The sequence below is a fragment of the Oncorhynchus clarkii genome, chromosome 7 (genome assembly GCF_045791955.1).
Source record: "Oncorhynchus clarkii lewisi isolate Uvic-CL-2024 chromosome 7, UVic_Ocla_1.0, whole genome shotgun sequence".
Classification (NCBI taxonomy): Eukaryota; Metazoa; Chordata; class Actinopteri; order Salmoniformes; family Salmonidae; genus Oncorhynchus; species Oncorhynchus clarkii.
In genome coordinates this window covers 20,619,736-20,643,666 of record NC_092153.1, presented here as the reverse complement: position 1 = coordinate 20,643,666, position 23,931 = coordinate 20,619,736, and the positions used below count along the sequence as shown (strand labels likewise).

General features: G+C 49.2%; 1 protein-coding gene across 7 annotated transcripts in view; it reads left to right on the top strand.

The window, feature by feature from the left end:
* Nucleotides 1–23,931, top strand: part of LOC139413024 (bromodomain adjacent to zinc finger domain protein 2B-like) — a 71,678-nt gene that overhangs the window by 46,158 nt on the left and 1,589 nt on the right. Inside the window, exons 4-35 of one of the 7 annotated variants that reach the window (XM_071159996.1) lie at nt 1,771–1,980; nt 2,218–2,376; nt 3,704–3,903; nt 4,429–4,659; nt 4,812–5,381; nt 6,597–7,338; nt 7,499–7,783; nt 9,022–9,082; nt 9,188–9,296; nt 9,629–9,730; nt 10,242–10,470; nt 10,578–10,670; nt 10,784–10,845; nt 10,983–11,048; nt 11,716–11,781; nt 11,995–12,039; nt 12,315–12,341; nt 13,724–13,789; nt 14,071–14,211; nt 14,759–15,013; nt 15,369–15,592; nt 17,975–18,049; nt 18,181–18,475; nt 18,603–19,589; nt 19,790–20,069; nt 20,378–20,533; nt 21,173–21,333; nt 21,577–21,905; nt 22,438–22,573; nt 22,790–22,936; nt 23,178–23,521; nt 23,725–23,868. In XM_071159996.1, the coding sequence (XP_071016097.1) occupies nt 1,771–1,980; nt 2,218–2,376; nt 3,704–3,903; nt 4,429–4,659; nt 4,812–5,381; nt 6,597–7,338; nt 7,499–7,783; nt 9,022–9,082; nt 9,188–9,296; nt 9,629–9,730; nt 10,242–10,470; nt 10,578–10,670; nt 10,784–10,845; nt 10,983–11,048; nt 11,716–11,781; nt 11,995–12,039; nt 12,315–12,341; nt 13,724–13,789; nt 14,071–14,211; nt 14,759–15,013; nt 15,369–15,592; nt 17,975–18,049; nt 18,181–18,475; nt 18,603–19,589; nt 19,790–20,069; nt 20,378–20,533; nt 21,173–21,333; nt 21,577–21,905; nt 22,438–22,573; nt 22,790–22,936; nt 23,178–23,521; nt 23,725–23,868 (6,997 nt within the window). Of the gene's footprint in view, nt 1–1,770; nt 1,981–2,217; nt 2,377–3,703; nt 3,904–4,428; nt 4,660–4,811; nt 5,382–6,596; nt 7,339–7,498; nt 7,784–9,021; nt 9,083–9,187; nt 9,297–9,628; nt 9,731–10,241; nt 10,471–10,577; nt 10,671–10,771; nt 10,846–10,982; nt 11,049–11,715; nt 11,782–11,994; nt 12,040–12,314; nt 12,348–13,723; nt 13,790–14,070; nt 14,212–14,758; nt 15,014–15,368; nt 15,593–17,974; nt 18,050–18,180; nt 18,476–18,602; nt 19,590–19,789; nt 20,070–20,377; nt 20,534–21,172; nt 21,334–21,576; nt 21,906–22,437; nt 22,574–22,789; nt 22,937–23,177; nt 23,522–23,724; nt 23,869–23,931 lie in introns of all 7 variants that reach the window. The other 6 variants (XM_071159995.1, XM_071159994.1, XM_071160000.1 and 3 more) reach the window with 6 other exon arrangements.

The window sequence follows — 23,931 nt, the reverse complement described above, 5'->3', positions numbered from 1 at the left end:
AACATTGTATTTTCACTTCATGCTCCCATCACTATATTGTTGATTATATGTAGCTGTTTTAGTGCACGCAAAATGAAAGTGCTTTAGCCTAGGTCTAATTATGTTTAGTTTAGATTTTTTTCTCAGTTATGACAGCCAGGCAGGCAGGCGCAAATGTTCCGATTCTGTTCTGTGCGTCTCAACTCCATCATCTGATTCTGTAGGACTTGGGGGCATCACACTCACACAGCGCTCACTGGGCGTGTTGTAGGTTGACATTTTCACAAGCTCAGTGAATAACACTTTAAATCTCCTGTCATCACTTTTTATGCATACGTATTACCTGGCTCAATGAGAGCTAGGCTTCGCCCCACTGCAGCCTCCCTCCCTCTACCAGCCCCTCTACTCTCTGTCTTTCTCACACACTCTCTCTCTTGCTCTCTGTCTCTCTGTCTCTCTCTCTCTCTCTCTCTCTCTCTCTCTCTCTCTCTCTCTCTCTCTCTCTCTCTTTCTCACCCTTCTGTAATGGAAATTGAATTTGCATGAAATATGCTCAGACCCAATTGCATCTGACTGTGCGAGGAGACAATGCACTCCCTGCCAGAAATGATTGTACTCAGGTTTAGGGGAAAGCTTGATGACTATCGTGTTGAAGTATTCCTCTTTTTTTTGAGCAGTGTGCTGCTGAAATTTAAATCAGAAAAGGTTTGGAAAGTATTAGGAGCAGGCTCTACCGCAGGTACGCCTCTCAAACACCACACACTGATGTATTGAAGGACCGCGACTTGCTTGTTATTCGCTCTACCACTGATTTAGCCTATTGGAGCTCGTTTCATTTGCATGGTGATAGACGTAATGGAGTAGCATGGAAGGATCAGTCCTATACAGTACCTGCAGAAACACTTCAATTACACTCCCAGCGGTCCAAATGTCCCGCTGCTCAGCCCGCATCAGTTTCAAGTTTCTTGGTAAATACAAACTCGAATACTTATGGTAATTTCCCGCAGCTTAGTTTTTTACTAAGAACCCTAAGAACGTTCTCTTTGTGGCCTAATTAAACAAATCAGCTCCCCGTCAGAAAATATCATATGAGTTGTCGACTGTGATTGCTCTTTTTGTCTTCTTCTCTCTCTCTCTCCCCTACCGAAGTACAGCCTAGAGCTCCGTCGATCTAGAACACGCAGGATGCACGTCTCCCCTCTTGAGCAGTGTCTCTGTCTCAGTCACTCCGATCTGAGCTGCTCTGTTCTGTGTTTGAAACCAGCATGTGTAATCCTGTCAAGCTCCAATCCAGGGCAATCTTTGTCCTTTACGCTGCCTAATGTCTGGTTGAATATACATGAAACAATCACCGTACCCGGCAGAAAACCTGTAGGGGGAGAAGAGGAAACGTCATTCAACTTGAACACACAGAAGGGATGAATACCCAAGAAGCCAGCGAGTCAGGGTATTTCGAGGGCACGACGAACCCTCGCGTCACCTCTGAATTCAATTCGGTTCATTTATACCCCAAACAGAAGCACAACTGCTGATCAAATCAAATGTTACTCGTCATATGGTTTGTAAACAACAGGTGTGGACTAACAGTGACACTGACTCACTGACTCACGGGCCCTTCCCAACAACGCAGAGAGAAAGAGAATAGAGAAATGATAGAAAAGTAAAACACGTAATAACAGACACACAATGAGTAATGTGGCGACTGCTGATGTGACGACTGAAGTCAAAAGGACTTAGTAAGTGCATTCGATTGATGTATAGTTTTTTGTTGTTGCACTGTTTGTCCATCAGGTCGTTTGTATGGGGCGATGAGCGACCAGCAGCCCTACACGTTGTCAAGTGCCTTCCCCCTGGTCAGCCACCCAGCCTTCGGCCTGTACACCACCAGCTCAGGACGCCCAGAGTTTGGAGGCCTGGGGTCGTTGGGGTCCCTGGGTTCTCTGGGGTCCTTGGGGATGTCTGCTGCCCTGGCCGCACACCCCCAGCTGGGGGCTCTGACAGGTAAGAGGAGGGGCCCGGGTGTGGCGCCTGGACAGATGTAACATGATTGGGTCCAGGAGATTTACTTGACCTGAAGAGCAGATGAATGAAACAGCATGACTAATCAGTATTTACGGGTGTGCTAACTTCTAATACTCTTTAGGCGATTGTAATTGATATACCGTACTGAAGTTAGTGGATGAGACAGAATGACACTGACATGTCGATGTCCTCCTCCTTGTCCTCTCTCTTCATCAGAATGGTGGCGAGCAGCAGAGGCCCACAGTAGGGGGGCAGCAGCCTTCCTCCCTCCGTTCCTGGGCCTCCCTACAATGTTCACCCCCCACATCCAGCAGAACCACAGCCCCCTGCAAGCCCCCTCCAGGACCCCCAGCAAAAACGGACAGATCCCCAAAGGTACAGCTACACCCATCCTTCTTACATTGAACCCTTCCAAGTGCTTCATTCTGACCTATACAGATAATAACAACTTAGAACAAAGGTGATAATTGCGACACTTCCTGTGCTCATCAGGGGGAAATATGTATTGTATTGTACCTGTATATTGGCACAGAGTGTGAAGGAGATTCTCACACCTGTTCAAAAGCAGCAAATGATTTTACCGCCAGGAAATAAAAGGTACCCTTAAGAGGGTGAGGTATTTAAAGCGCAACGTTTTTTACCCCTCTGGCAATTGCGAGAGATGTGAATGAATTAATCATTCCTGTAAGCAGGTGGTGGAAACTGTTCACAGGGATTAAGTGAGAGGCTCCCTAGTCTCGGCAGTCTCCGGCTCCGTGATGAGATTTCTCCCGTCGAGAACCCTATAATGACTTCCAGTCTCAGTTAATGGCGTATGTGTAGGCTTTTATTTTCTTCTACTCTCTGTCTTTCTCACACACTCTCTCTCTTGCTCTCTGTCTCTCTGTCTCTCTCTCTCTGTCTCTCTGTCTCTCTCTCTCTCTCTGTCTCTCTGTCTTTCTCACACACTCTCTCTCTTGCTCTCTGTCTCTCTGTCTCTCTCTCTCTGTCTCTCTCTCTCTTGCTCTCTGTCTCTCTCTCTCTGTCTCTCTCTGTCTCTGTCTCTGTCTTTCTCACACTCTCTCTCTTGCTCTCTGTCTCTCTGTCTGTGTCTCTCTGTCTCTGTCTCTCTCTCTCTCTCTGTCTCTCTCTCTCTGTCTCTCTGTCTTTCTCACACACTCTCTCTCTTGCTCTCTGTCTCTCTCTCTCTCTGTCTCTCTCTCTGTCTCTGTTTCTCTCTCTCTCTGTCTCTCTGTCTTTCTCACACACTCTCTCTCTTGCTCTCTGTCTCTCTCTGTCTCTCTCTCTGTCTCTCTCTCTCTGTCTCTCTCTGTCTCTCTCTCTCTCTCTCTCTGTCTCTGTCTTTCTCACCCACTCTCTCTCTTGCTCTCTCTCTCTCTCTCTCTTGCTCTCTGTCTCTCTCTCTCTGTCTCTCTCTCTCTCTTTCTCTCTGTACCCTTTCTCTCTTTTTCAATCTATCTTTGATGCTATCTTTTAATTGATCTTTTATTATGTAAACCACTCATGTTGTGCTCACACCATGTTCAGCATGCCTAAATGAGATATGCATACATCTATATTTTCACAAGGCTTTTTATTCTGTTTCTGCATTCAGAAGATCCCCTGATATTTCTTTAGCGTTTTTACTCGAAATGTCTCGTTGCTCAGATGAGATTGAGATGCTGTGTAACGGTGTGCTGTGCCTCTTTCTCTGCGATTTCAGGGGTGAACGGGGCAGTGAACGGAAGTGGGGTCTCCTCCCCAACCATGCAGGGGTCTTACTCCATGAACGCGTCCCCATCTCTGGGTGCCTCCCAGTCTGTTAAGGGCCCCAAGGCCAGGGGCCCCAGGAGCAGCCCTCACAGCCAGAGCCACACAGCAGAGCTACAGCTGGAGAAAGTACCCCACAAACCTAAAGACCAGGTCAGCTCAATGATGTAGTGGCTCTAGATTACTGATGACAATGTCACGAAAGTGATGCGCGCACATCGATGTGGGCGGAAGCCGCGTTGTTATGATTCTGAACGCTCAGATAGCTAGCAACAATGACAAGAAGCTGCCATGTCGTAGGTGGCTCGTTTCAGCTCGTTGTATCTTGTTATTGATCCCATGTCTTGCTTTGAGGTGTTTTGCTGAATTTCATGTCAATGCTAATATGGCAAAAAATGCTATAGTGGTCATTATACAATTGTATTTATGTTTTCAATAAACATTTGGAGATGAAATATAGTTTACATGTTGTCAACAGTCTAAGGCAACAGCTTTGCACACGTCGGTTGTGTTGGTAAAAGCCAACCTGTCTATATCTATAGTAAAGCCTGAACTATTTGACTCAGGGTCTATTTTGAACGTTTTAAGTTTTCCATTTCCAGTTTAGAAACAAAAATCAAGTGGTCAAAATGTACACTGGGTGCTTTATTGATTGACGGCCTTTCTGCCTTCATGCAGAAGCCCAGTAAAAAGCCAGCAGAGGTCGCCGGGGTCAGTGACAGCGAATCAGGCTCCTCCTCGGACAGCTCCAGCGACGGAGCCATCAGCAGCGACCTGGAGGACCTCGGAGGGGAAGAGGACGACGACGATGATGATGACGACGATGATGAAGACGAGGAAGAGGATGGAAAGTGTGAGGTGTGGAACTCTGAGAAGGAGAAGGCGAGGCGGTCGAAGAAGAAAATGAAGGTACAGTGATAGTGAGTAGTACTGGTAGTGACTAGTACTGGTAGTGAGTAGTACTGGTAGTGACTAGTACTGGTAGTGAGTAGCTACTTATGTCTGTGATGTGCTCCAGGGTGAGCTAACAGTGGGCTTCCTCTCCTCCCCTCCCTCCCCAGATCGGGACACTAAGCCTGGGCATGAAGGAGGCCCAAGACAAGAGGAACAGCCTGCCCCACAGCCTACCCTCCGACCCCCCCACCCTGGTCCCCTCACAGCACTGCCCCTCTCCTCCTACCTTGTCCCAGAGCTCCCCCCTGTCCCTCCAGACCTCCCGGCCCAGGGAGGAGGGTCTCCAGCAGCACCTCAGTGTCATCCAGTCCACGGGCCTAGCAGCCAGCTCCATGCCCCTGGCTCTCCTCACCCAACCCCGCAGGGAAACCTCCCCATTACCCCTGTCTGCCTCTCCAATCCCCCTCATCACCTCCCCCAAAGGAGGCACCACATCCTCCCCCAAGCCGCCCAAGCTCCTGCCCTCCTCGCCGCAGAACCTGCCCCTGTCCCTCTGCACCTCCCTGTCCCGCTCGGTACCCCTGTCCTCCTCGCCTCAATCCTTCCCTCTCCTCACGTCGCCCATGGCCAACTCCCAGCAGACCAAGCCTCTGAAGACACCTGGCAGTGGGAAGGCCAGTAAGAGGAAGCTGCTGGAGGAATCACTCTCTCAAATCAACGAATTCAGGCTCAAACAGGTTGGTCCAGTGTCCTCTCTGCCCAGCCACTAGCAAGGAATATGGTATCAAGTATGACTTGCCTAGTTAAAAAAAGGTTCAATCAAATAAATACAAATAAAAAATCCCTTTATTCACACAGTAGCTCTTTTTCCCCATGGTCAAATAATACCACAGATTGGTTACTGGCTAGCTTAGCTTTTCACCTCATTTGAATAATCTAAAAGCGGTCGAACATGAAACCGTTTCTCCTTTCACAGTTAGAAGGTTGTCGGTATTCATGGTAACAGACTGTAGATGAGCTGCAGTAAGAGGGCTGCTTCCAGCCAGAGGGAGTCAGAGAGGGAAGTGGCAGTCCTGTCTGAGTCGTTTGATTGGGTGTCCCGCGGTGCTGCTCAGCCTGTAAACCAAAAGGTCAACCAAAAGGTCAATGCTTTTGGCCTCATTACCTCAGCAAAGCAGACGGCTCCATGTATTTAATACAGTTTTACTGTCCATTTAACACATTCACAACTAGATAGAACATGTACATATTTATCACCTTCTGCGGTGCATTGTGGACCTCTCGCATGTAGTCGAAATGGTCATTGAAATAGTAGTTAATTGATTAAGCTAATTCCTATTGCTCCGGTCCGCTAGAAGTGGAAATCTGGTCTTCTCCCCTGTTCTATTTGACCGGTGGAGAGGTGATATTTTAACCAAAGGTCTCTGCATTCCCCTAGTGGTTCAGGAACTGCTACTGTATTACGTGGTCTGTGAAATGGATTTGTTTCACTTGATATCACATCTAGTTGAATGTACATGTCGAAGCCCTAACCTGTGTTTGCTGAAACACGGTGCAACGCCAAACATGACTGTCGTTCTATAAAATCTGCCGTTATGCTGTTTAGAGTAAAACCCAGATGCATGACGCTAACACTTTTCACAGACTCATAACTGTAGTAATTTAAGTGAGATACGGGAACTGGAAGCCGCTTCTCGGCGGTTTTACTCTTTACTTAGTACAATGGCTGTGGTTATGGCCATGTTATATGCCATTGTCTCCAGGCTTCTGTCCTCGGCACAGTGAGACAGAGTGAGCCAGGCATTGTGCTTCATCACCAGCTTGAATAATCGACGTAGATGCAAATTGACAGCTGGCACAATTATGCTGTTTTCTCTTTTCTTTTCCCTTGTTTTATCCCCCTCCCTCCTTCCCGCTCTCTCTACTTCCCACCCGCCCTCCCTCCGTTCCAGTCTTTACTCTCGCAAGGCCAGACGTTCCCGGCGGCGCAGCCCAAGAAGCAGCAGGGTCACAGAACCTCTCGGAAGGCTGCTGCTGGGGTGACGTCATCCTCCTTGCCGCCCCCCAAGCTGTCCTCCTCGGAGAGTCCGGGTGGCGGTGGCAGAAGCACCAAGTTGCCCCCTGCTCTCCTCCCCCCTCCCTCCCAGAACAACCACTCCAACCTCTTCCTGTCCAGCGCTCTCCTGGGCCTGGCTGCCCACCCCAACGGAGTCATCCAAAGCACCACCGCTCAGGACGCACCACTGGCCCTTATCACCAAGCCCCGCAAGGACTCCAACAAGGACCTCTCTGGGGCAGGGGCGTCCCTCTCGCTGCCCGTCAACCTCAGCACCGGCGGAAGGGCCCACTTGGCCTCCTCTCAGGGCCCCCCGGCGAGGCCCGCTACCTCACCCTCACCGGCCACGGCCCGGGGCCCCAGGAAGATCAAGGCCCCTAAGCTCCAGGCCCCTAACCTCCAGGTTCAGGCCCATGCTCTGGCCCCCATGGCAGCCTGGAAGGGCCTCTCTCAGAGTCACCTGGTGCAGTCTCTGGTGGACCTGTTCAGAGGGGCCGAGGCCGGCCTCCCAGGTCTCCCCGGTCTCCCTAGCAGCAAGGACTCGGATGACTCTGTTGAGGATGACGACGACGACGACGATGATGATGATCTGGATGATTTGGAGGATGAGGAGGAGGACTCGGATGACAGCTTGTCAGGTTAGATACCTACCGTTCTGACCGTCCTAATGGAAGGCACATGCAATATTTGTAGTGTACAGTATTTTTGGTGTTACGGTGATGTACAATAGTGAACACTATTCAACCATTGCTGAGTCTCCCAGTGATTACCCCGCTCTTTCTGGTACCCACCTCTCAGATTCTGACAGTAACTCGGAAAGCGACGCGGACGTCTCCGGTGGCAAACTGAAGGACCCGAAGCTGAAGCTGCCATCTTCAGGCTCCGCCTCCAAGAGGGAGAAGACCCCACTCAAGCTAACCAAAGGCCACGCCTCCTTACTGAGCAACTCAACCAATCACACAGCCACCAGCTGCTCCCCGCTCAACCTGCAGGTCATCAAGACGCCCAACATTGTCACCAGCTCCAGTGCCTTGGCCTATCACAGCTCTCCTTCCTCCTCCTACTCCCTGGCCATGCCCCCAGGTAACCGCAGGCAACACACCTTAAACGCCTGGTACATTGTCAAAGCTGCTCAAGTTTTAAATTGCCCCATCACTGCAAATCTAGCATCAGATTACCCTAACCCCTATCCTAACCTTAACCATTAGGGGGATGACAAAATATCTGACCCTGTACCAGTTGATATGGCCAACTTCTTTACCTACTCTGCCAAAGCTACTCATACAGCTCAAGCACAAAACCAGTCTGCAAAACAACCTCGCTGTACCTTTTAACTGTTGAGGACACGTAACCACACTGGAATAGCTAAGTTCATCATTATATGCTATCATCTTCAGATGGTTGTGGGGAGAAAACAGGGAGAGGAAAAGGAGGCTCTATTTTTAGTTAGCCGGGCGGTTGGCTGGCCTAACAGGCCTGGGTTCCTGTAGGTGCATGTCCTTGGGCTTAACAGGCCTAACAACTTGTTTGGCACTTCTGCCATGCCCAAGCTTTCTTTCTTTCTTTCCCTTCTCCTCTCCTCCCTCTCTCTCTCAGCACTGGGAGATTTACCCAGCTTAGGAAAGGAAAGAACACACACAGAGATTCCGATCTTCCTAAGCACGTTTCAATTCAACATGCTTCACTGCCCATCAAATTCACGTAGGAATGTCAGTGATTTTTCAGGACATATTTTGAGTCATTTCTGAAGTTGCTCTCAGAGCACGGAGTTTCTCAATACTCTACCTGGTTAAGTAAAGGGAACGCAGAAACAATAAGGCACTCTCATGGCCACAGCTGGTGGGTTAGAGACACAGTGGTCACGCTCGGGGCAGCGCTCCAGTCAATAGGAGAAGGCACACCTTTGATCTGAAAGGCCTGCATAGTGGAGTGAGACCCAGCAGCCCCGTTTGTCTCACACAACGAAACACTGCTCATATTCAGTACTGGGATGTTATGGCTATGGTTGGGTGTTTAGGGTTATGGAGAGAAGGCTGTGTCTGTGTATTGTTCAGTCTGACTAATGGGTTCTCTCTCTTTCTCTCTCTCTCTCTCTCTCTCTCTCTCTCTCTCTCTCTCGCTCTCCCTCTCTCCCTCTAACTCTCTCTCTCCCTCTCCCTCTAACTCTCCCTCTCTCTCCCTCTCACTCTCTCTCTCTCTCTCTCTCTCTCTCTCTCTCTCTCTAACTCTCCCTCTCTCTCTCACTCTAACTCTCTCTCTCTCCCTCTCTCCCTCTAACTCTCCCTCTCTCTCTCTCTCTCTCTCTCTCTCTCTCTCTCCAGGTGCAGGGAAAAGAAAGAGGGTGATGGATGAGCAGGAGTTGAGGATACCTCTGGAGTTGGGGTAGGTCGAATGGAGACGTGAATTGATAGGCTCTCTCTAGCAATGGCAAAGCCTCGGGCATTCGGTCACTCACCCCCAGTTTCCTTCCGTCCACGTGTTTTCCAGCTGGCAGAGAGAAACGCGGATCAAGAGCGTGTCTGGGAAGATGCAAGGCGACGTGGCGTACTACGCGCCATGCGGGAAGAAGTTGAGGCAGTACCCAGATGTGATGAAGGTAACAGTAACGCTACCCCTCAGACTAGCCTTACGCTAGCAACTAGCCTCACCCTCACGCTAGTGCTCACTTAGCATCAATGCCAACTGTGACCATAACATGACCTAAACATCCTTTTAGTTAATTTCCCCAATCCCTTCCTCTGCCTACTAAAAGCTGACCTGTCGTTAGAGCATTCTGATTCTCACTGTGCTTTTTGCTCCATTTCCCCCCTAATTCTTTTGATGCTTAGTAGTAGAATCGTCCGTTTTTAGCTTCAATGTCACACTTTTACATACTTTCACATTGGATATCCCTTGTCTCACCAAACGTCATTATTTTCTCTTCTGTAGTATCTATCCAGAAATGGAATAAGTGGCATCACACGCGATAATTTTAGCTTCAGTGCAAAGATAATGGTTGGTGACTTCTATGAAGCCAGAGAAGGACCCCAGGTGATGTCTTTTCATCTATCTATTGCCCGTCTCATTTTTTTATTTCCTCATTTCATGTACAGTATAAACTGTATAGTGACTTAAGCAGTTCAGGGACATTGATAGAAATCAGCTATAGACTCCAGTAGTGCTACCCCCTAGCCCCCTTTGTCTAGGGAGTCATGTAATATTCAGTTGACATGACTTCTTCAGGTGACCAGTCATATACTGTACAGTAGGATAGTTTAACTAGCTGAATGTCGAATGGAATGTGTTGGAGTGGTGTTCATATCACAGGTAGAAATTGGTCCATTATCCGGTTCTTAGCTTTGTAGTCCAGTAAAACCACTATGCATTGCATATTTTGATCTTTGATCTGCCCTCTTTTCTGTCATGAGTGATCGATCCAAAGAGTCAAACCTAGAGTAACAGTAGAGTAATCAAAGCAACCGAAGTATGTTGAAGCCGTTTATTACCCACACGACACTAACAGCCCCTCTACTCTGTCGTTTCGCTCCCGTCCTACCCGCAGGGTCTGCAGTGGAGCCTGCTGAAGGACGAGGACGTCATCCCTCATATCCTGGCCATGGAGGGCCGGCGGGGACGGCCCCCCAACTCAGAGCGCCAGCGCGTGGCCGAGGGGGGAAAGGGCTCCCGGAGGAGGAAGGGCCGGCCGTCCAACGTGGGAGAGGTTCTGGGGTTGGGGGCAGAGGTGCCTAGCCCCAGCGAGGCCAAACTCTTACGCAAACTGGAGGCCCAAGGTGAGGAGAAGAAGATGAAAAAAAGAGATCTCTGTTTTGAAGTCTGTGAATGCTACCTACCAAACATGTGTGGTCACACAGTAACGTTCCATCACCTCTCTCTGCAGAGATAGCCAGGCAGGCGGCCCAGATGAAGATGATGAGGAAGCTGGAGAAGCAGGCCATGGCCAGGGCAGCCAAAGAGGCCAGGAAGCAACAAGGTACACTACATCTGAGTGTATACACCATTCCCCACTGTCCTCTTGTAGAGATGTACAGTACCACTGCTGCAAACCATTTCTTAACACCTAAGCCCCTAAAGTCTCTCTTTCAGCCATCATGGCGGCCGAGGAAAGGAGGAAGCAGAAGGAGCAAATGAAGATCATCAAGCAGCAGGTAGGGCATTCTTTACGTGGCACCACTTCCTGTCAAACCGTCTCCAGCCTTGACTATGGAGGGTGTCCTTGTTTTACCACTGCACCACCGTTTGGTTTGCACAGTGTATTGATCCACCTACCTCTGTGTTTCTCCAGGAGAAGATCAAGCGTATTCAGCAGATCAGGTTGGAGAAGGAGATGAGGGCACAGCAGATTCTGGAGGTACTACAGTCAACTGACCCAATACCAAACATATCTTCTGAATTAGCAGAACGTCACTCCTCAAATGCATCCCAGAGCCTCAGTCTACTCTGTCCATAGTATTTTAATCTTATCCAAGCCTATTACTGAATAATACCGCAGTGTTGGAAGGAGTAATGTCTCAGGCATAATTCCACATGGAACTAATGCTAAATTGGTCTTGGTTGACGGCTGTTGAATATTAAAATCGCTGTCTCTGCTAGCTGTCTCAGAGTCAGACCATATTTAAATGAGACAGAAATCATTTTTTTCTATTTTATCAGACAACAGCAACAGTTTAGCATAAGTGGGTAGGAAAAAAAACATATTTCCCTTGCATACACAATTACACTGTAGGAGCTCAAGTATTTTAGCAGGCCTAAATCAAATTTGAGTTGACACGGTTGGCAAGCCACTCTTAACAGGTTTTTTTTGCTGTTTGCAATTACATATTTAAATGATACATGATTCACTCTCTGTGTTCTACACATTTGACTGGCACGTGAGGCTTGCGTTTCATTTTCGGTTACAGGGAAAGTATCATATTTTGAGTGCTGCGGTGCGAAACTGCGAGGTGGCATGTGTCTGTCAGTCTGTCTGTCCAGATGTCTGGCAGTGAAATTACGTTTGACCCGATTTGCATTCGCAGGCTAAACGGAGAAAGAAAGAAGAGGTTGCGAATGCCAAAATTATGGAGGCAGAGAAACGAATAAAGGTGAGAGTTTGTGTTACGCACAGCATCTCAATGTAAACCAAAATGTCAACGTTTTTTTTCCAGATGAGATGTGTCTGACAATGAGATTAGGCATGAGCTGTGGCTCCTCTGTAAAATGGTCTGAAATCCCATCAGCCCTAGTGATTTTCATGATGGTGGCTGCATGAAAGTGTATTGATTTTCTCCCCTCATCTTTTCTGTCTTCCCCTGAAGGAGAAAGAAATGCGAAGACAGCACGCAGTCATTTTGAAGCACCAGGTACGCAGCGCTTTTTAGCAGCACACCTTTTCTCTACTGACATGATTGAAAGGATACTAAATACACTTCAGCTAGATCAGTGTTTACAGGGTGTGTGTGTGTGTGTGTGTGTGTGTATCAAGGTTGTGTGTAACTAGATATTTTATTAAACTCTTTACTGTTTCTCTTTGGTCAGTTTCCATTCTATTGGGTTATTTCTGAACTTTTCTGCTAAACAATCTGTTTTTTTTGCTGTCATTTCTGTTCCATAATACTTTGCCAACTCTCTCTGCCAGGAGTTGGAGAGGCATAGACTAGATATGGTATGGGTATGTTTATTTTTGTACATCTAACACCGCATCGTGTTTCCTGGTTGTGATATGGTTGTCATAGCAATGCATTAAGTATAGCACTGGCTGCAATCATACTACATTATTCTGCATGGCTTTTCAGCAAAACAAACAAACACACACACACACACAAACAAACACAACAGTGTGTCGCCTCCATCTGCTCTGAGACACCCGACCTCGCTCCGCCTGCGGTGGTTCGGTAGCTCCCCCCCGCACTCCTCAGAATGCATTGCAAAAGGCCGGCCATGCCCTGCCATGCTCACTCTTACTGTCTGAAAGTACGCTCCTCTCGATGAGTCATCCATCACATCCATCGTCTAGCTGTTGTTTTTGAGTGGCTGTGAGTGCTTGAGTTTTCCAGTTCCAGACATTGAGCTTGTGTCCGTCTCCGTCCACAAAGAGCTGCCCTTTAACCTGTTACGTCCCATTGAGTCTCTGAGGTTGCGTCTGAAATGGCATAGTGCACTACTTCATAGTGCACTACTTTGGTCAAAAGTAGTGCACTACATAGGGAAGAGTTTGCCATTTGGAATGCTGCCTGAGTCGTTCTGCTGCTCTGTTCTGTATCTGTACCTGCCTGTCTTCTGACTGGCTGTCTATTGCTGTACCTGCCTGTCTTCTCCAGCAGCTTGACTGGCTGGCTGGCTGTCTATTGCTTGTTGAGCGTGTCTGTTGCACATGATTAGAGCCAGGAGTTTTTCCTAACAATATAAACCTGAGCAGGAGAAGCTCCTGGCCCTACATGCTGTATGCAGCTGGCTCCAGAGGATTTGTTTCATTGACTTCTGTTTATCACATCACTGAGTTCCCTTTCAGACAGACAGTCACTGTCCTCGCTTTGCCTTGATCAAATCCTATTTGTTTACAATCAAACATTTGGAGACAATCTATCCTCAACCAGGGAAGTCTCCTTGTAAGACCTTCACTCAATATCCCCCCCCCATAGGTTTAGGCTATTTTCAATCTGGAACGGCTATCAGCTAAACAGATGGATGATACACAGAGCAATGTTTGTTTTCATCCCACTGGCTTGTGGCTATGATGACTCTGTCATTTTGCGTTTGTTCCGTCAGCTTTTTACCTAGAGGCATCATAGCTTGACCCTAACTTCTCTTTTTTGACCCCGTCATCGCCATCTACCGCATTCTCCTTCTGATGCTTTCTGGTTGTCGTCATTCGTACCGTTGTCTTCTTAACCTCAGCTTCAACTGTACGTGTTGCTGTATGTGAAAACCTCGCCATGATGGAGGTCAATGGTGGTTTTCCTCCTTCTGTCCACCTCTCTGACTTCACCTGTGGAGGTTAAACCTTCTCCGGTGTGTAACGTGTGTGTGTTTTCTCTGCTCTGCTAGGAGAGGGAGAGGAGACGGCAACACGGGATGCTCATGAAGGCGGTGGAGGCTCGCAAGAAAGCAGAGGTACGTGACACACACACACAACACACACACACGCCAGAAGGTCCCACTCCTCCTGAACCCATCCAATCCCTCTCTCCTCCCTCTACTTTTCATTTCTTCAATACACTAACTGAGTCAAAAGAATGGCCCTCGAGCTCTTTTTCTTTGAGAGCGCAGGCAGGGGCGCCGGGCTGAATTCTAAAACTACTCAGCAGACTCGGCTTGACATTCTTGTCTGTTTTACCTCCACTGGCGTGAGCCCATTAACTCTCCCCTCCTCTCTCCTTCTCTGGGGCCCTCAGGAGCGCGAGCGCTTGCGGCAGGAAAAGAGGGATGAGAAACGCCTGAACAAGGAGCGGAAATTGGAACTGAGGAGGCTGGAACTGGAGATTGCCAGGGAGCTGAAGAAGCCAAATGAAGACATGTGTCTGGCCGATCATAAGGTAATAAATGACCCATCTTGCCCATGATTCAGTCCTGCGTGATGTCTGAAGGGTGACATCATTAAAGGGACCTGGCTTTCCAGATTCTAGGTGGCCCGTTTAATGTAGTTACATCTCTTTTACATTATATATATTTGAACTGACAAGTTAATGTTGTCTAGGTTTGGGTTATGGGTGGTTAAGTGCATTGTATCATCACAATGGGTTTGTATGTACAGTATATCTGTTATCTATCATATGTGAAACCTGAGTACTGGACACGGTTTGTGCTGTACACTGCCATCAAGTGGCTGAAGAGAGTAATGCATAAGGAGGGACGAGATAATAGCCCACCACATGTTTACTAATAAAAAACCTAAAAAAAAGTTGCCATTCAGAGCCATGTGATTCAGTCATTGGCATAGAAAATTCAGTCATTGGCATAGCAATATGTTAGTCGCACTACTCCCCATATACTGCAGTCCACATAGGGCACAATAGAAGTCCCAGGGTGTCATTTGAGAAGTATCCTAAACATCCCTCCCTCTCTCCTTACCTTTCATTCCAGCCTCTTCCAGAGTTTTCCAGAATCCCTGGCCTGATCTTGCCGGGGGGTGCGGTGTCTGACTGCCTGATGCTGATGCAGTTCCTACGCGGCTTTGGGAAGGTGCTGGGCTTCGATGTGGGGGTGGACGTACCCACCCTGGGCATGCTGCAGGAGGGCCTGCTCAACGTGGGAGACAGCATGGGACACGTCCAGGACCTGCTGGTCAGACTGCTCTCCCTGGCTGTGTGTGACCCTGGACTGCCCCCTGGACACAAGGTGAGATACTGTACATGTACAGGAACATACCAAGCAGGCTCTCACATAGGTGGAATAAAAACCTACACACATTGGTCCGCTTTTCCCAGACACAGGTTAAGCCTAGTCTTAGACTAAGAAACTAAGAAGCACTTTCTATGGAGAATCTCCACTGAACATGCTTTTTAGTCTAGGACTTAATCTGTGTCTGGGAAACCAGTCCATTGTCTATGAGTCAACACTCCCCTGGAAAGTGTAGATGTAACAACTCTATCACGACCCAACCCTCCTGACACCCCCTTCCAGACCAAGACCATGTTGTCTTTCCCTCTATCTTCCATGACTCACCCATCCTGTCTCTCTCCTCTCCCCCCAGACCAAGACCATGCTGGGGGACCATCTGACCAACGTGGGCATCAACCGGGACAATGTGTCGGAGGTGCTGCAGATGTACATGGGGGCCCATTGCGGGCAGACTGACCTGGCTGAGCTGGCCCTCAGCCTGAAGACCAAGGCCTTCCAGGCTCACACCCCCACCCAGAAGGCCTCCATACTAGGCTTCCTGGCCAATGAGCTGGCCTGCAGCAAGAGTGTCGTCAGGTAGGAGTAAAGAACAGGAGACGCCAAACATTGAAATAGATAATGCTGCAGCAAGAGTGTCGTCAGGTAGGAGTAAAGAACAGGAGACGCCAAACATTGAAATAGATAATGCTGCAGCAAGAGTGTCGTCAGGTAGGAGTAAAGAACAGGAGACGCCAAACATTGAAATAGATAATGCTGCAGCAAGAGTGTCGTCAGGTAGGAGTAAAGAACAGGAGACGCCAAACATTGAAATAGATAATGCTGCAGCAAGAGTGTCGTCAGGTAGGAGTAAAGAACAGGAGACGCCAAACATTGAAATAGATAATGCTGCAGCAAGAGTGTCGTCAGGTAGGAGTAAAGAACAGGAGACGCCAAACATTGAAATAGATAATGCTGCAGCAAGAGTGTCGTCAGGTAGGAGTAAAGAACAGGAGACGCCAAACATTGAAATAGATAATGCTGCAGCAAGAGTGTCGTCAGGTAGGAGTAAAGAACAGGAGACGCCAAACATTGAAATAGATAATGCTGCAGCAAGAGTGTCGTCAGGTAGGAGTAAAGAACAGGAGACGCCAAACATTGAAATAGATAATGCTGCAGCAAGAGTGTCGTCAGGTAGGAGTAAAGAACAGGAGACGCCAAACATTGAAATAGATAAGGCTGCAGCAAGAGTGTCGTCAGGTAGGAGTAAAGAACAGGAGACGCCAAACATTGAAATAGATAATGCTGCAGCAAGAGCGCCGTCAGGTAGGAGTAAAGAACAGGAGACGCCAAACATTGAAATAGATAATGCTGCAGCAAGAGTGTCGTCAGGTAGGAGTAAAGAACAGGAGACGCCAAACATTGAAATAGATAATGCTGCAGCAAGAGTGTCGTCAGGTAGGAGTAAAGAACAGGAGACGCCAAACATTGAAATAGATAATGCTGCAGCAAGAGTGTCGTCAGGTAGGAGTAAAGAACAGGAGACGCCAAACATTGAAATAGATAATGCTGCAGCAAGAGTGTCGTCAGGTAGGAGTAAAGAACAGGAGACGCCAAACATTGAAATAGATAATGCTGCAGCAAGAGTGTCGTCAGGTAGGAGTAAAGAACAGGAGACGCCAAACATTGAAATAGATAATGCTGCAGCAAGAGTGTCGTCAGGTAGGAGTAAAGAACAGGAGACGCCAAACATTGAAATAGATAATGCTGCAGCAAGAGTGTCGTCAGGAGGGAAGAAAGAACAATTGAAACTAAACAATTAAAGGTCAGGTTCTATCTGCAGCAAAAGCGTTGACAGGTAGGATGAGTGATGCTGACCTGCCAGCGTTGTACATCACACAGGCCTCAGACCAGTGGAGCTACAAGGGAATAGATTATTGGGCGTAAGGAGATCAAACATGGATTCTTGTGTTTTTACTGGCATTACTGACAGGACATGCAGACAACACTTCACAAGCATGAGAGAACATCCTGGTAGATCAGGCATCGTCGTCCCTTCTTGCCTCATTAGGTGGAGCCAGTGTGAAAGGTTTAGTGTACAGGAGGCTTGCATACTGTTGTGAGCCTACTGCTTTTTAGCTCCTTACAAATAATGACGTTCAGTTGACTTCACTCAGCTGCTAATGCTCTCGTGTTTTATTAATGCTGTGTAAGACTCTGGATAGATCAGCTAATCTGGAGTGGGATTCAATTTTGATAGAGAGAGAAGCCAATACATAAATTATTCACTAGAATGGAGGGATACTAGTGCTGCAGGCTATTCACTGTACAGAAAGAGAGAGAAAATTGTACTGTTTGTGTAGAGGTAACTAGAGGTAACTGGCAAAATAAAGGAAACCCCAACAAAAAGTGTCTTAATAGGGTGTTGGGCCACCACGAACCAGAACATCTTCAATGCACCTTGGCATAGATTCTACAAGTGTCTGGAACTCTATTGGAGGGATCTGACCATTCTTCCACTTGAAATTCCATCATTTGGTGTTTTGTTGATGGTGGTGGAAAACGCTGTCTCAGGCGCTGCTCCAGAATCTCCCATAAGTGTTCAATTAGGTTGAGATCTGGTGACTGGGACGGCCATGGCATGTGGTTTACATTGTTTTCTTGCTCATCAAACCATTCAGTGACCACTTGTGCCCTGTGGATGGGGACATCGTCATCCTATGGGGACATAGCCATGGTAGCCAAAATAATGGCATGCCCAGCATTTTCATACATAATCCTAAGCATGATAGGATGTTAATTGCCGAATTAGCACAGGAACCACACCTGTGTGGAAGCACCTGCTTTCAATAAATCAAATCAAATCAAGGTTCTCCCAATCTCAATCTTTCAATATACTTTGTGTCCCTCATTTAGTCACTGTTTCCATAGTTACCTGTACCTGTGAGCTGACATATACTGTATCTTACTCTGTTTCTACAGTGAGATCGACAAGAACCTTGATCACATGACCAACATGAGGAAGGACAAGTGGCTGATCGAGGGCAAACTCAAAAAGTAAGTGGTGTGTGTGTGTGTGTGTGTGTGTGTGTGTGTGTGTGTGTGTGTGTGTGTGTGTGTGTGTGTGTGTGTGTGTGTGTGTGTGTGTGTGCTTCTGAAAGCTCACCTGTGTGTTTCTCTCTCTCCAGGTTGAGGACCATCCATGCCAAACGGACCGGGAAGAGAGATGCCAGCACGGGAGGGGAGGAGGCCCAGCCCCTGGGTACGCCCTCCTCTGGCCTCAAACGCAAGAGAAAAGCCGGAGCAGAAAGCGACGACGACGATGATGAAGACGAAGACAGCGACGACCTGGCCGATGAAGATGACGAGGAAGAGGAGGAGGAGATGAAGAAGGGGAAGAAAGTGGAAACGTGTGACGAGGACGATGGGGACCAATCAACTAGTGTGGAGGAGCTGGAGAAACAGATAGAGAAGCTAGCCAAGGTAAGTCCTTCCTTCCGGAGATCTGAGAGTTCCATCTCCATGGAAGAACAATACTAAATAGTTAGATATTATTGATTCATTGATTTAGTTATAACTCAGGTCATGGCGTTCTTGCTTGGTTTCACAGCAACAGCACCAGGTGAGGAGGAAGTTGTTTGAGGCGTCCCACTCCCTGCGCTCCATGATGTACGGCCAGGACCGGTACCGCCGGCGCTACTGGGTTCTGCCCCACTGCGGAGGGGTCTTCATCGAGGCCATGGAGAGCGGAGAAGCTGCGGGGGAGCTGGAGAACGAGAGGGAGAGGAGGAGGGTGGCAGCAGGGGAGGTGCACATCAAGGAGGAGCCGCAGGAGGAGGAGGTGCAGAAGAAGAAACCTGGGGGCGTCGGCGGGGAGGAGAGGAGTGTCTACACCCCCGTGGGGTCAGAGGAAGGGAAGGAGGAGAAGAAAGATTCTCCCAATCTTTTCCTCTTGCAGTCAGCCTCTCTCTCCAAACTGACCACGCTCCTCCACGTCGCTAAGGAAGTTGCCAAGGCAACCCGCGAAGCCGAGGCAGACCCCCATCCCAAATACAACGGCAGCCCCACTCCACTCTCTGTTACCACGACAACAATAACAACACCACCATCCTATCCCGCCCACAACGCCTCTCTACCCGCCTTACCTACAAGCCCCTGTGCGTCGACGGCACCCAACCTGCCATGCGAGGAGGCCAAACCCGGCTACCCCTCCTCCACCACGTCTCCCTCCTCGTTCTCCTCCCTCCTGAGCCCCCCACCCCATCTTTTCAGCCCTATGAAGACCTCCACCCTAATCCCTAACCCTCCACAGCTCCAGTACCTCCCCAGTGACCAGCTCCTCAGGGTCCTGACAGAGAGGAGCGGTCACTGGTTCACCCTACTCCCCCGCTCCCCCTGTGACGACACCTCCCTCACCACCTCTCCCTCCCCAGGGCCCGGCCCTCTCCAGTCCTCCCCGCTGCCCTCCTCCAGCCTCACACGGCCCAGGTCTCCCCCGGCTTCCCCCGCCCTGCCTCTCACCCCCTCGGCAGCGTCGGCCTCAGCCAGCCCCCACCATCCAGCTGGCTTCATCAACTACCCTCTGTCAGCCCTGCAGGTGAGTACGCTGCCAGGACAGACCCCTTGTCCTAATGATTTATACTGGTAGTAGAATCTGATCATGGAAAATCCTATGAATAAATGTAACATCAGAAGAATGTAGGTTCTGTTTGAAGCTATAGCCCTAAGTGTAGTGATACACATGAGTTTTTCTAATCTTGATATTGAAGTGTCTGTGTATGTATCTCCCCCCTCTAGGGTAAGGCTGGCGGGTCGTTGCTGGGTCTCTCAGCGTTCTGCGGTGGCTGGCCCAGTGGAATGCTGAGCCCCAGCCAGCTGCCCTTCTGCAACAGCCCCCTGCCAGGCCACTCAGGCCTCAGCTCCGTGGAGGGCAGTGCCAACGCACCGCCCAGCGTCTCCAGCAAAAGCGAGTCGCCTGTTCCTTCAGGCGAGAAGCTCTCATCCACGGTTCCCTCTCCCGCCATGATGGAGGTGCCCAAGCACTCGGATCACCCCACACCACGGCCCATCCCCGAGGGTGAGCGTGTGTGTGCGAGCGCGTGTGTGGGATGAGTCATATATTTATTCAGTGAACCTTTATTAATTCACTGAGTCATAAGAATGAATCATTTATTTTGTTCCACTGAGCACTGGAGTGTGTTCTGTATCAGAATACTGTAGATCTATTTCAATGGGGCATTATATTGTCTTAAGTTATTTTTCTGAAAAATGTCTATATGTTTATTTATGTGTGTGTGTGTGTGTTGTGTGTGTGTTGTGTGTGTGTGTGTTGTGTGGTGTGTGTGTGTGTTGTGTTTGTGTGTGTGTGTGTGTGTGTGTGCTCAGAGATGCTGTCAGGCTGGTGGCGGGTGTCAGACATTGAGGAGCTGCGCTCCCTGGTGGAGTCCCTCCACAGCCGGGGAGTCAGAGAGAAGGTCCTGCACCGACAGGTGCACAAATACATGGAGCTCATCCCACAGGTCTGCACCAAGCACCGAGACGGTGAGTACTAATTCCGACACAAACACAGGCGGTAGGTCACTCAGTTGGTTGGCTGGTAGGTCCCTCACTTACCCAATCTTTAGCAATCCGCATAGTCTTTACAGAGTAGATTTAGCCAACAGATCCCGATGAATAAAGTAGCTTTGATTTTGTGTCAGTGAAACTGAGCAGCACTCCGACTGGCAAGCCCAGACTTTCACAAAGACTTTTGCGTTGGAGTCTGATTGAGCACTGTGTTATGACAGCCCCGAGTAGTTCTACCCCTACTGAGCACACTCCAAGCACCTGCGCTTCACAATGAGTTGACATTTGGTACATGACGCATGACTGACTGCTCAATATGAGTCTGACATCAAAGCCAGATTTGTTAACGTTCACATGGTTTCTGATTGAACAGCTCTTTGTGTCTGGATATTGAATTCTTAATCTCTGTGTGTGTGTGTGTGTGTGTGTGTGTGCGTGTGTGGTAAGAGTGTGTGTGGTAAGAGTGTGTATGGTTTTGTTATTGCGTTGGGGAGGGAGTATCGAGCGACAAAAGCAAGGCCGTGGGTGTTGGGTCTGATGTGCGACTAATATGTATGCGGCGTCTATGGAGTGTATGACTGGTCTCTAATGCCGTCCCGCCTCCCCAATCTGCAGCGGCCATGATAGAGCTGTGTGAGCTGGAGGAGAGCCAGGTGAGTGTGGAGTCAGTGCGCGGGTGGTGTGTGGAGGAGCAGGCCATGGAGATGGACATCGCTGTGCTGCAGCAGGTGGAGGAGCTGGAGAGGAAGGTCACCACCGCCAGCCTGCAGGTGAAGGTAAACAACAACAACGACATCAACAAATGAGAAGCTTCCTTTTATTATAGCTCTCATCCTTATCCATTTGAGAAAATATAGGCCTCTGTTTGAAAGTAGTGAATAGTAGCGGGGGCCACTCGCTAACCTTTTCAAGTCTAGATGTTAACCAAGATCTAGTGACAGTGGCCAGGGAATAGGTTGTTATTTAAGACCGTAGGAGTTTGAACCTAAAGACTGCATTACCCAACATTCTCTGCGCAGGGCTGGATGTACCCCGAGCCCCAATCAGAGAGGGAGGACCTGGTCTACCACGAGCACAAGCCCCTCCCCAAACACCAACCAGCGGCGGGCGGCGCTGGCGACAAAGACCAACTGGAGGACAAGGCGGACCACAAGGCGGGCGGCGTGTTGCGTCACGCGGACAACCCTCTGGACATAGCGGTGACGCGGCTGGCGGACCTGGAGAGGAACATCGAGAGAAGGTACCTGAGGAGCCCCTTAGGTACCACCATTCAGATCAGGCTGGATAATGTGGGGGCTATCGGTACCGTCACTGTCCCTGCTCCCTCCAGTAGTGCTGACAGGGAAGGGTAGGTCATCCACTCAGCATTCAACACTTCTGTGTGCTTTTTCTGTGTCGTTTTTTTTGTCCTCTTTTTGCTTTTGCCTCTTTCTTATTGTGTATTTTGTGGTCGTCTCCTGGTTTGGGGTTGACTCACAGTGTGGTGAATGTTTTTTCCCGTTGACTTTTTCTGGCCGTCTGCATGGTGTTATGCGTCAGTAATCATCCACCTCGCTCCCCCCCTACCATTATTTTCCCTCCTCTCCCGGCATCTGCATAGGTGTCACTCCTCCCTGGCAGTGTGTGTATCTGTACCGATATATCCCTGCTGCCTGCCTGCCCCCCCCCCCCCCCACTCACTCTCATGCCTGTGTCTGTCTGCACAGCCACAGTTTCAGCTAGTTGTGGTGACAGTGGCTGTGTGGCTGTGTATGGGCAAGTGTTTGTGTTGGAAAGCGAAGGATTGAGCGTGTGTACCTGCCTGCATGCGTCCGTGTTCCGACTTTCCGTTTCCTGTTTGTATGCGTCCATCCCTCTGACATCTGCGTTGCCTTCCACAGGGGCGAGGAGGAGGTGGCCCATGGGATGAAGGTGTGGAGGAAGGCCCTGGGCGACGTCCGCAGTGCCGCCCAGCTGGCCATGTGTCTCCAGCAGCTCCAGAAGTCCATCGCCTGGGAGAGGTCCATCATGAAAGTGGTAAAAGCTCAACGACTGTAGCTGGCTGGCATGGAATTTCAATATGTTAGGGAAGTGAATACTAAGGGAAGTGAATACTGTGTGTCATTGGAGAGCATTTGAATCCCAAGGCCATTTCAAGTCGCTTAGGGAATGGATTCCAATGTAAATCTTGGTAAATGTTGATTCGTAATCCATCCCTTGGGTTTGAGGTGACACTGTGTTGCCTGCTTTCAGTACTGTCAGATCTGCAGGAAGGGTGACAACGAGGACCTGCTCCTGCTGTGTGACGGCTGTGACAAAGGCTGCCACACGTACTGTCACAAACCCAAGATCACCACCATCCCCGAGGGGGACTGGTACTGCCCCGCCTGCATATCCAAGGTGACCCAAACTGTCCAGGCCACTATTCAACATTTACATATCCTACCTTACTGTAGAAGTGTGTCAGCCATGCATATCAGGCATGTACATTATTTCAGAGTACATCATGTAACTGTCACTTTCATATCATATATTATTTCAAAGTAGGTAATTCAACAACACTGTGTACACAATATGCTAAGTGCCATTGCTTTGTAAGTACATCTGCATGAATCTTTGTCCTCCTCCCCTCTCCCCTCAGGCGAGCGGCCCGTCTCCCAAGAACAAGAAGCCGCCGAGCAAACCGGTGGCGGGTGGAGGCGGGAAGAAACCCACCGCTGCCGAGGCCAAGCGGAACGGGAAGCAGGCCGGCAACAGTAACGGTAACGTGGAGGTGTCAGAGGACGACTCGGCGAGCGCCAGCGGCACCCCGAAGAAAGGAGGAGGAGCGAAAGAGCCCCCCAGCAGGAAGAGGAAAGGAGAGGAGAGCCCCGCCCTGTCCCAGGCCCCGCCCACACCCCAGTCACCCAGTCAGGAGAGCCCTGTGGTGTGTGTGAAGAGAGCCAAGACAGCCAGAGACAACAACAGAGACCTTGGTTTGTGCAGGTACTGTACTACACCATAAACCTTTGAGTCGTTTTCTAAGCACAAGTATCAGCACTTTAATCAGTGAGTTGCTGATGGAAATGTAGATGCGAGTTGTAAATGTATTTGCCTGGGGCATTGCGTTCAGCCTCTTTAAATAATTGAAGGTTCCAATGTACTGTTAACATTCCCTTTGTGACGTGTGTGTGTGTTCTCTTCTGCAGGGTGCTCCTGGCTGAGTTGGAGCGTCACCAGGATGCCTGGCCCTTCCTCAACCCCGTCAACACCAAGGGGATCCCTGGCTACAGGAAGGTCATCAAGAAGCCCATGGACTTCGCCACCATCAGAGAGAAGCTCGTCAGCAGCCAGTGAGTTCACTATTAATATGACACTGTTACTATCCACTCCCTAGTAGTCACACTATGACTAAC